The sequence below is a fragment of the Mesocricetus auratus genome, unplaced genomic scaffold (genome assembly GCF_017639785.1).
Source record: "Mesocricetus auratus isolate SY011 unplaced genomic scaffold, BCM_Maur_2.0 Super-Scaffold_100011, whole genome shotgun sequence".
Classification (NCBI taxonomy): domain Eukaryota; kingdom Metazoa; phylum Chordata; class Mammalia; order Rodentia; family Cricetidae; genus Mesocricetus; species Mesocricetus auratus.
Window position 1 is genome coordinate 54,177,837 of NW_024429195.1, and position 12,234 is coordinate 54,190,070.

At 42.5% G+C, this 12,234-nt stretch overlaps 1 protein-coding gene across 3 annotated transcripts in view; it reads right to left on the reverse strand.

The window, feature by feature from the left end:
• The window catches only part of Ptprb (protein tyrosine phosphatase receptor type B), a 101,046-nt gene that overhangs the window by 69,086 nt on the left and 19,726 nt on the right, over positions 1–12,234 (reverse strand). For 2 of the 3 annotated variants that reach the window (XM_021233752.2, XM_013121544.3), the window contains exon 4: positions 6,794–7,067. In XM_021233752.2, coding sequence (XP_021089411.1) covers positions 6,794–7,067 — 274 coding nt within the window. Of the gene's footprint in view, positions 1–6,793; positions 7,068–7,486; positions 7,748–12,234 lie in introns of those variants that run through there. The other variant, XM_005081479.4, reaches the window with a different exon arrangement.

Here is a 12,234-nt window from a genome sequence, read left to right on the forward strand (position 1 = left end):
GGAATGTTTATAAATTAAATGAGATCATAGTGATTTGTATTGTTCAAAGTGATAAGCTATGGGATCAGGATGTATATGAAACAAGGTTGGACATAAACTGGTAATTTATCAAAGGAGGTACATGTTATTTCATTATACTATTATTTTGACTTTCTTCTTTTTTTAAAAAATGAAATGCATTTAGTTTACACATATGAGCATTTTGCTCACACACACATCTTTGTACTGTGTGTGTGCTTAGTACTATAACGGTCAGAAGAGGGTGCTGGATGCCCTGGACAGTTGTGAGTCACCACATGGGTTCTGGGAATTGAACTCAGGTTCTCTGAAAGAACCTCAAGTGCTCTTAACTGTTGCACAATTTCTTTTATAGTTTATTATGTGTTTGACATGTCCAGTGCTTTCCTCCACATTGAAGGAGGAAAGCAACAAAATTCAAAACAGAAATCCCTGAAAACCAGTTGTGCTCATTTCAGTTTCACACTACATAATCGGGCAGAGCCGCACCCTAATTTCTATATATTCACATACCCGATGAGCTTGGTTTCTCCTACAGGATAAGAAACTTTTCTGTAGGAGTGCTAGCAAATTGCTGTATGAAAAGGAAAGGCAAAACTTTTCTTTCTGTCCTCTTCCATATATTGTTTTCTCCTTAAAAGTTGACTTGTGAGGTTCTAGAACATCATGCAGAAATTTGAAAGAATTAATATCAGCTTAAAAATAATATACATTCTGTAGAACAATGGTAAGAATATCTAGACAGATAAAGCAGAGATCAAGTTCCAGCTATGTCATGAACAAGCGAGGTGGATTTGTGAAAGTTATGTTAATTCCTAGGAAGATGAACACCATATCCAAGTTGGAAGTCATAGTAAATTTACTGGAGGAAGGATGTGACAAATTATCCTAATTTGACCATTAAAATCTCCTAAATAACCCTATGAAGTAGGCATTATCATTTTCCCATCCCCACTATATAGATTAATAAGTGACAAAAGGCAACTTTCTCTAAATACCCTGGCCAGTGAAGAGTGGAGCGGCACTGCCTTCTGAATTCATCTCTGAAGCATTATGGGAACTTTCCTTTGAAATACCCATTCAACAGAACATCCATGAGATAGAGTCAAAGAGTAGAAACCTGAGAGAATGAGGAAGAATTGTCATGAGTTTGAGTGTAGCATAGGAGGAACATAGGAAGCCCTTGCCTCAAAACACAAACAAAAACCAAAACCAAAAATATATAATAACTATATATATAGCAAATATCTATTAAGTTGATATAAATATATAATAATACATACCTTTTATAGTTTGTTATGTGTTTGACATAATATGTACCCTATGTATATTCAACATAATAGCTATTTTATGCCTTCATGTACTAAATATGGAAGGTTTTGTAGCATAAAAACACAAAAAAAATTCTTCCTGGAAATCACACTAAATGGTTCCAGGCATTATAGATTTAACCACACATAAGATGGCGTGGTCCCCAAATGTTACTGCTAATGGGTGACAGACATGCCAATGGCTCCCAGGCTGCGGTGTGCCCTGATGGACTTTGATCCCTTTTGATCTATTAATTCTCAGTTCAGGTTCATTTCACACAGCATTGAAACCAGGGGCGCTTTCACAATGATTTCTGTAAAATTTGTTGATAAGAGAACATTACAGACAGTTTTCAGAAATAATGGCTTTTACTTAAAGTTACAGTTAACTTGTAGGTTGAAGCTGCAAGCCCTCATAATCCCAGTATGAGGCTGCACTTGAGAGAGAGAGGGTCTTAAAGGGAGGGTAAGTTGAACTGGGGTCATTAGGTTGGGCCCTGATCTAATATGACTAGTGCCCTTTCAAGAAAAGGAGGGAAGGACACACAGCCTTGCTTGGATGGACAGATCTGTCATGCTGTGAAAATGATCATGTGACAGATAAGGAGAGAAGCCTATACAGACAGAAAAACTTCAGATTTTTGATCTTGGAATCCTAGCCTCAAGGACTCAGGGAAAATCAATTTTGTTTTTCAGACTATTGAGTTTTGGTATGGCATCCTTAGTCAGTCCAGTGAAATTAACAGTTGAAATGAAAATAATAGCTGACACAGTAACTTGATAATTAAAGTGCCTAAATAGATTTTCATATAGACTGAGAAATTTGGGGCTGGAGAGATGACTCAGTGGTTAAGAGCACTGTCTGTTTTTCGGGACAACCCGGGTTCAATTCTCAGCACCCACATGGCAGCTCACAGCTGTCTACAATTACAGCTCTAGGGGATCCAAACCTTCACACAGACATGCATGCAGGCAAAACACCAGCGCACATAAAAATAAAACACAAATAAAAAGAAATTCGCCATGTTAAGATAGTTACAATCTTCTGAAGTCGGGGATGTTCAAACATTTTTTTTCCCTAGGAAGATTAATAAGTGGCTGAGATTAACAGGAAGTCAAATTCACTCCCCAGGTAAGATTCCCACCTCGAGTTCACTGGGCTCAAGGAGATGAGACAATGAGTCAGAAACTGAACACTACCTCAGACAACTTTTCAGCACCACAAGTGACAGACAGGTCATGTTCACAAGAAGAGCCTCCGCATAGCTGGATGAGAATGGACGTGACCTGTGTGTGTGCGCGCATGCTCTTCCTTCCGAAACCCGAAATCTGGAGCCCTGCGCTAAACCTAAGAAAGGCTTCAGCCTTGGGCTACAGAGAAAGTCATGTGGGGTACTAAATAGTATCCTGGGATGGAGAAGGAAGATGGGTTTAAAAAGAAAAAAAACAAACAAAAACAAGGAAGTGTAAACCCATTATGGGTTAATCATGCTAAAACTGACTCACTCCTCACTCAGTTCAGCAAACATAGTAAGTTAGGGAAATCTGAGGTATCTGTATGCTAGGTCATAACTCTTCTGTAAATCTGAAACTGACCTAAAAACAGCTTTTCTTTTCTTTTTTATTTTATTTTTTAAAAGATAGTGTCTCCCTATGTATCTCTGGCTGGTCTGGAACTCAATATGTAGACCAGGCTGGCTTCAAACTCACAGAGACCCAGATGCCTCTGTTTCCTGAGTATTGGGATTAAAGATGCGCCCAGTGAATTTTGCATTTTTTTTTTTTTTTTTTTACGAGACAGGGTTTCTCTGTATTGTTTTGGAGGCTTTCGGTCCAGCCTAGCCTCGAACTTGAATTTTGCATTTTTAATGCTGCTGAAACGAACTAGAATTTTCACAAGTACTACAGACACCAAACAAGGTCTAGTTATTATTTAAACACCTAGGCATCCTGGAAGCTTCCACTTTGCAAACTCTGTTTTAGAGTCTGAGGTTCCTTACAATCTCTGAAGCATGCCCACTTGTTCTATATTTGGTATGGCTATTGTATTATTTCCTGGTAAACTCACAACCACACAACTTGACATTTACAGCATTCTTGTTGCATTCCAGTTAATGACCAGATAAACTTGAAAATAGCCCTGTGTCTTCTCTGTGATTATAGCAGCCTGGTATTCATGAGGCAGGACAAAGTCCTCATTCAGGAAAAGGGCTGTGTGGCCATTGTCAGCATAACCTCTCATGCCTACTCTAGACTACACATTGCAGAGACAACTTTTTTTTTTGTACTATAATTTTATAAACTCACCAATTTCTCTCTGGCATTGTTCCTTTTGCTATTCCACACAGTAAATATTTGCCAAACTAAATTTGAGTCCACATTTCCTGGAATATGGAATGGATGCTTACTGTTGCTAAAATACTACTAATTTAATTTTTAAAAGTCCCATGTCTACATAAAACAAAATAATTATTTTGTACTATCAGTAAAACCTATCACCAAAAATCACACCTGATCCTGCAAGCAACAGCCTGGTCTCCATTCATGAGTGAGTCTTGCTTTTGTTCTAATTCATCCTAGACCAGTAAGATTGGTGAAAGGCAGCAAAGAAAGAACTCACATTTTGAATGGCATCTTTGGTTTGTTTAAAGCTTTGTCTGAGTTGATATTGTATCAGTCGGCATTGCTTTAGTAGTAGTAAAATATGATTTATGGATCTCATCACTAAGGTTTAGCAATCAATACTGAGGAATAATAGTTGTTTTTCCTTAACAAAATGAAAACTTTACATATGCCTTTAAAATTTTGAAAGCACTACATGCAAATGAATGTATAAATAAACAACTTTAGAAAAACCCTTCCTAAAACAATATTTAAATTTAAATATTGCATTTAAATGGAATCTTCTTTTGACATGGAGAGTTCTGAGAAGGGTTACATCGTCATACCAACAAGGGTGGAAAGATTACCATTACGCCAACAGCATCTGCAATTTTCATCGTCTGTATTTATTCTGAGACTCAGGAAATGTATGGTGAAAACTACATCCTTAAAAAAAATAATGAGTCTGGGGTGTAGCCCAGTGGTACAGTGCTTGCCTAGTGTGGAGGAAATTCTATGGTAAAACAACACATAGAAGCCTTTTATTCAATATCATCCATATAATGTGAATATTTCTCATGTTTCACCAAACATCTCTGGACTTGAAGCATCTCCCTGTGTAACAACTCGAAGCTTGTTTTATGCTACCAACACCTACAGTCAACCTTTTCTCGTCATCCTTATTTTTTTCCACAAAAACTAAATCCTTGGGGTAAATAACTATCTCCAAGTTCCTTAAGGCTTATGTTTTCCTAAAAGTTTCTGAAAATACAGCTACTTAAAAAAATCTCTCTGCCCCACTGAACAAACACACTATTGGTGAGACCTTGAACACACACACTGTTGGTGAGACCCTGAACAAACACACTGTTGATGTGACCCTGAACACACACACTGTTGGTGAGACCCTGAACAAACACACTGTTGGTGTGACCCTGAACACACACACAGTTGATGTGACCCTGAACACACACACTGTTGGTGAGACCCTGAACACACACACTGTTGGTGTGACCCTGAACACACACACTGTTGGTGTGACCCTGAACACACACACTGTTGGTGTGACCCTGAACACACACACTGTTGATGTGACCCTGAACACACACACTGTTGGTGTGACCCTGAACACACACATTGTTGGTGTGACCCTGAACACACACACTGTTGGTGTGACCCTGAACACACACACTGTTGATGTGACCCTGAACACACACACTGTTGGTGTGACCCTGAACACACACACTGTTGGTGTGACCCTGAACACATACACTGTTGGTGTGACCCTGAACACATACACTGTTGGTGTGACCCTGAACACACACACTGTTGGTGTGACCCTGAACACACACACTGTTGGTGTGACCCTGAACACACACACTGTTGGTGAGACCCTGAACACACACACACAGTTGATGTGACCCTGAACACACACACTGTTGGTGTGACCCTGAACACACACACTGTTGGTGAGACCCTGAACACACACATAGTTGATGTGACCCTGAACACACACACTGTTGGTGTGACCCTGAACACACACACTGTTGGTGAGACCCTTTTTGGTGCAACCTGCACACGTAGGTGTTCTAGGTTCAACACTCTACAGCTGCAGTGATGTGAATAGTCACAGAACCATCTACAACTTCCAAGAAATAGTCAATATAATGACTGAAAATCCAGCTTCTTTCACTCCTGTAGTTGATTTTACTCTCTCTCTCTCTCTGATTCTATATAAATACAAGCATATTCTTAACAAGCAGTTTGTCTTTTCAAATTAAGGTTCCTTCAGCCCTCAAGAATCACCTCTATGTCCCATCTGTAGCAAGTGTCAAATGGTGTGAATATTGTGTCTTAAAAAGGAAGAAAAGATTAATATTTTAGGGGCTCAGTGAGATTTCCCAACTCTGCTTGCCCTTCCAGTCAAACTGGTGGCCTCCAAAGAGCTATGGCCAAAGAAATCATCTTTGTTCTGGTGGAAAAGCAAAAGAAACATAAAGGTAATCAACCCATTTCTCAATCTAACTTTCAGAATTTTTTTCCTTGATATAAAAAACTTCTGGTTGAAGGAAGCCTTCGCTGTTGTACGGAACAGAGATGGCAAAGACTCAGGAGTTGGGGGATTTGCAGCACCCTCAAGGCTGAGGCTCCAGTGAGTCAAACACCTGTGGTGGTCCCTGCAGGTGGGAAAAACTTGGGCCTGACAATCATCCAGCCTCTCATTTCACAGATGAGAGAACAGAGACAAGAGAGACAAATCTGGCAGTCACACATAGAAAGAGATACTGGGAAATCATCGGTTCGAAGTTCAGAGTGACCAAAGAACATTCTCTACTGTTAACATAACTCAAGAAACACAAAATCATCTTTGCACCCTCTTTTCAAGGGACTTTTCCAACTTTCCCTGTGAATAGTACTATTTTTTTTCTCTGAAGACAAGATGTTCTGATTCACGTCTTACAAACACAACCAAGTATTATCCTTAATCATCACAACTCCATTATTTATGATCAAAACATTTACTTAAAATGTATGACGATTTAATGTGATGGAAGCTCAAACCACATCGACTTAAAAAAAAAACAACAACTCCCTCTGCCTCCTTCCTCCCCTCACGCGGACTTTTAGTCATCTGCTCTCCTCACCTGCTGTTTTCAGCACCAAAGGGCTCTCTCTCTCTCTCTCTCTCTCTCTCTCTCTCTCTCTCTCTCTCTCTCTCTCTCTCTCTCTCTCTCTCTCTCTCTCTCTCCCTCTCCCTCTCTCTCTCTCTCTCTCCTCTCTCTCTCATGAAAGCCCCAGTATGAAAAGGCAAGGCTCAGTTTGGAGTGGCTTGGCGGTTTGGCCATCATCCCTTCTCTCGTTACCTGTCTGTAAGACCAGAGTTCTCTCTTCTCCATCCAGAGAAACAATCCTGAAGTTATAGGTGGTCCCTGCTTGTAAATCCTTGGGGCTACATCCATAGGTGATGTTGTCTATTCGAATGGGATGGCACCACATGGGCCGTGAGGTATCACTGCTGTAGATGAGGCTAAAGTTACAGGGTGACCCCAAAGTCCTCCACTGGATAGAGGCCGACAAGCTGGAGACCGTGGACTCCAGCAGCGTGAAGTTACATCTCGCTAGCTCTGCCAGTGCAGCCTGCAAAAGAACCAGAGAGCACAGGTTAAGTCCACACTCCGCACTGCCTAGAGACATAGCCACCTCCAGGAGTCATCTGTTCTCACCCCTGGAGCCCAGCCTCAGTTGTCCTCTCATCCTCCAACCCAGGAAAGGGCTCGCAGGGGGTGTGGATGTCATGCAACCTCCACCCGAGTTGCTCCCCCTTCCCCAGGAGCAGCTGGAGACAGAAGTTTGCTTTCTTGACAGCAGCAGGGTGAGCTGTCAGTTTGGTAGATGGCAGGGTTTCAGGAAAAGGATGATTCTCCCACCTAGGGGCCTGGAATTTCTGTTCCTTTGCACATGGCAGCACAGCACAGCCCCAGTGGCTGGGAAGAGGATGGACCTGGTTCTTAGCGGAGAGGGCAGCATCATCATCAACCCTTGCTCTGCCCGCTCACCTGCAGGAGGCTCAGCGCGATCCACAAGGCCAGTGTGACTCCATGGTTCCGCATCTCGCTGGGCGGACAGCCAGGCCACCTCGGGTACCACTTGTTGCGCGCTCAGCGCGCCCAGCGGGCGCAGCGCGCTTCCCTCTGAGCTGGCGATGCGCTAGGGTCGCGGCAGTCGCTGCTTCTGCTGCCGCCCAGGGCGGGCTGCGGACGCGACAGGCGGCGGGGATCCGCGGCGCACGGCCCTTCCCACGCTGCCATTCTGACCTGCACTGCCTCGCCCCCAAGCCCTGTCCGGGACTTCCGCAATCAAAAGGCAATTTCCTTGTCTCCCGGCAAAGGAACAATGCTCCGGAGAGGGAGGGAGCCCCGAGGAGCCAACGCCTGAGGCTGCCAAGGGGGGCCTGAGGCCAGCCAAGCTGTCCTCCCTCCCACCCCCCTCCCGCCTCCACTGCCACCTCCCCAGCCAAGGGTCCCTTCGGGGCTGCAGGGCTCTGCCTTCTCCTCCTCCTGGACTTTCACTTTTTACTTCTCAGTGGTCCTCAACTCTGTTGTCAGAGCACTAAACAGTGCTTGAGCCCTCTCACTTTTCAGCCCCCCCTCTCTCCACACCCAGCGTTCCCCTCCCTATCTTCCTTCCTATCTTTCTCATCTGGTTTCTCCAGGGCCTCTTTTCCCAGGCTTAAACTTGACCTGAGCACATTTCCCTGGGTCACCCACACTCCTTCCTGAAGCCCTTTTATTAGAGGGCTTTAGCCCTTCTCACCTCAAAACACCCATTTGTCACTGTCCACATCCTTTTGACATCAGCCAGAGAAAAGACCCTCAAAGAGCTCGCCCATTACCAACATGACCTTCACACCCCCTCCCCAGTTTCCCAATTCGCTTGCATAGGTCTGTGGGACCCCTAAATCTTAGGAAAATACTGTGAACTGACAACAAAATAATCACAAGCCTCAGCAAGCAATTTCACCACTGATCACGCAGTCGAAGGTTCCGTCATCCCCAACAGACAGAAGGAAGCAATATCAATTCAGTTCAGTGGAAAACACCCCCGCAACTCAAGTTCCTCACATCTTCCAAAGACGTGGGAGCAGTGTTTCCCACACCAGCTGTGAGCACCGTGAGCAACTGTCCTATAACCTGAAGACGTGTATGTCTCAAAGTAGTTCTGAGGAAAAACTCCATGCAAAGACAAAAGGACTTACTGGTACATAGGTGGCAATAGCAAAGCTTTGCAACCACTTTTATAGTTTCACGGTTTTGAGATCCTTAACAAAAGGTAAGACCCCACTGAAATGACTAAGGCAAGGCCAAATGCTGTCCTGATTCCATCTTGGGCTTACTTAAGATAGTTCTTAGCCCCCTACACGCCCTTCCTGCAACCATCAGGTCAGCCTTGGCAAACACATTTGAGATTTCCATACCTTGGCTGTGGTTGTAGATGTATTAGCCAAGATAATTGGCAAGTTACTGTTTAAAATGACTACTATGCTCTGGCAGGAATGAAGCTTTTAAGGTTTTCTGACCTCAATCTAACTTTGGTGTGTCTCTGTGGGTTTTACCTTTAAAAATGCTATATCCCTGAGCTAGGACACCATGAGACTGTCTCACATGAATCATTACACCACATTTCAAATCAGGGAGGGGGATAAGATACCCACTCCTGCACATATAATACAGAGTGGAGAAACTTATGTTCTTGGCTACATATGTCTTCGATACTCACTTTGAAGGAAAGTAGAAAACTTGAAGAAAGTGAAAATTACATCAGTTCTTTTAGAAAATATGCTTGTCAATATTTCTTAATGGACAACCTTAAGAAACTTCTGGGCTTAAATAGATACATAGAGTTCTAAAATCTCCCTTGCCAGTTAGCGCTCACCAAGCAGCGAGCACCTCTGTCCTGTTTCTTCACCCAGGATGCTTGTCTCCCTGCATGCATTTTCATTCTGTGTTTCCACCCAGTGCTCTCCACAGCCTGGCACACCTTTCTGTCATTGCCTCTACTCCTCTTCTCCCTCTGTTAGCTTCATTACAAGCACCAAGTACCTTGAGTCTTGATCAAAGTTGCTTTTCAGTTCATTCCTCCTTACCCCTTTCTTGCCTTCTGTATTCAGAGAACAAGGTTATCTCAGTGGAAGAACATTTTTCTAAAGGATTCCCAGAGAGAGCTGCGGTTCAATTACAGATGTGAAAGCAACTTGGCAAACCTTATTTGAACCAGTGTTAGTTTATCCTTTAAATTCATTCATTGCATAGGCCGAACTTACTAATTCCTGATGTTTATGCTTTGCCTTTTCATCTTCTCTGGGATTCAAAAATTTTTGCATTAATTTTCTTTACACTTAAATATACTAAATAGTCACTGTCCTCTGGAAATTGTCAATGAATCCTATCTTTCCCAATCTCTCTCTGTCTTTCTCTCTCCCTCCCCCCTCACACACACGGGAACACATGCACACTAGCATGCTGCATCTTTTTGACCAAGCTTTTAAACATATCTGATAATCCTTCCTTATGACTTAGATGAGTATACCTGAAGACATTTGAAAAGAAGCAAACAGGAGCTGTGAGAAAACACCTTCCCAATATTACTGCTTAGATGCTTCCCAAAATAATAGGAACCCAGCCAAGAGAGCTCCCAGTACTAAGAGTTGGAAAAATAAGAAGTCATGTTTTAAATCTATCTTTTAAATTTTGAGCTATCAAAGATGAACATGTATATTTAGAATAATTGATTTTAAATAATTTTAATATCCTCAACATAGTTGAAGAATCGTATCAGTGTATGTTGGAAAGGGCCAGTTGTTACAAACATTTCTTTTACAAAGGAATATTACTTCAGACTTTTAATTTATCATCATTATATCATTATCATCTCAAGGCTGACTATAGAGCTTCCAATACTTTGCGGGTTCAAAATAGCCCATAAAAATTAATATGTAATGAGAGACAACAGGTCCACCTTAGACTTGGACTTTTACTGACTTTCTTTTTCCTTTTGAAATAACAAATACAAGGGCTGCAGAGGTAGCTAAGCAGTTAAGAGGACTTGTGACTTTTATTAGAGGACCTGGTTCAGGTCCTGGAACCCACATGGTAATTCACAACTGTCCTTAACTGAAGTTCTGGGGGATCTGATGCTCTTCTGACCTCATGGGCACTAGGCAGGCATGCATGAGATACAGACGCATAACTGCAGACAAAACACCTACTCACATATAAAATAAACAAATAAAGGTCTAAAAACATAGAATCACAGCTGCAGCATTAATATGCAAATCTGCAAATGTGGGTTCAGGTTCCAGGAGCACAGGACACATGCCAGAGGTCATGTTTTGCATGGTGAGTCTATGAATCTCTGTACATAGTATAAATACATTGACTCGTTCCTTACTTGCTTTCATTGTTTGGAATTCCTCAACTGCTTTTGAGCCTATTTGTCCTATCATATGACCCTGCATTTACTTTTAGAAGTCATTGCATTCCAGGAATGGGGATCAGTCATCCTGCACCATTACAGTGGCTAACCTTTTCTCTTTGTCATCAGGAAACCTTTCCCAGACTCTACAGGAAGGGTGTGGCTGCTTCTGACTAGACAGTTGTCTTCTAAAAATGGTGACAAAAGCACGGTAACAATTGTGCTTGAGTTAACACAGTCATTACTTACAAATTCCCTGCTAAGGCATGGATCTTGTTACATTATGAACACAGATACTGATTTCATCACTCACGAGGGGTGACAACCACTGTTTGGGAATGGGGACTTATTTCTTTGTATATTTTTCATTATTTTATTTGCTTATTGCGAAGAGTGATTTAAAGATGTAAGCAAACAACTCTATAAGAGGTGTCCAGGGCCAGGAGTACAAGGTCCTGAGCAAGGGATTGTCCAACCCCTGGGGTCAGGAGTATGTCACCCTCGGGAGCAGGGCTCTGTTCCTTCTTTCCTTCCTGGAAGTTCTCAACCTTGGGCACTTGCTTTTTATAGATATTTCATGGGCTGATTGAATCATTGGCCACTGGTAATGAACTCAACCTTCAGCCCTTTCCTCCTCTTTGTGACCCCTTCCAAGCATCCATCAATTTCCCTAGTCTCCTCCCCGGTATTAAGTGTTTATCAGTGGTGCCTGTAAAAATCACATTCATAAACACTCAGGTGTGGTTGAAAAATACTGCTTTACCTTTATCTACTTGGAGCTGTTTCGGAGACGTAAGCCAAATATTCTAATAAAATATATTTTTATTAGTCCAGTGGCATAAGAAATTGCAAGACTATAGGAGCTGTGAACTGGGAGCTGTAGATTTAAAAAGCCAAAATGTAGCAAGCATGTTGCCCTGGACTTTTAAGTCCCAATAAGCCCATCTGCAGTCTAGTGTTCACTCTTCTACACCTATCTTTGCCACTGGTTGATAATGGCTGGGGTAGAGTTGGGATACATGTTTTGCACTCCCCAAATCTCAGTTGCCTCATAATGGAGTAAGCTGTGTTGTGGCTCCACCTACACATAATTTGGTTCCCACACCTTTCCTTATTTCAGAGTCAGGCTACTCCCCAGGGACATTCAGACCCAACAAGTGATACCCACTGCTTCAATTCCCCCTGGAACACGCTGCTTTCCCTCGTCTGCGTACTGGTTTTCCATCCACAAAACAAGGGTGGTGTGAGTCTGCGCACAGCTCACTGAGTGTACCTCCATTGTAATGTCTCCCATAGTCGGTCACTTTTCCTAAGCCTTCCACCATTGGGGTTT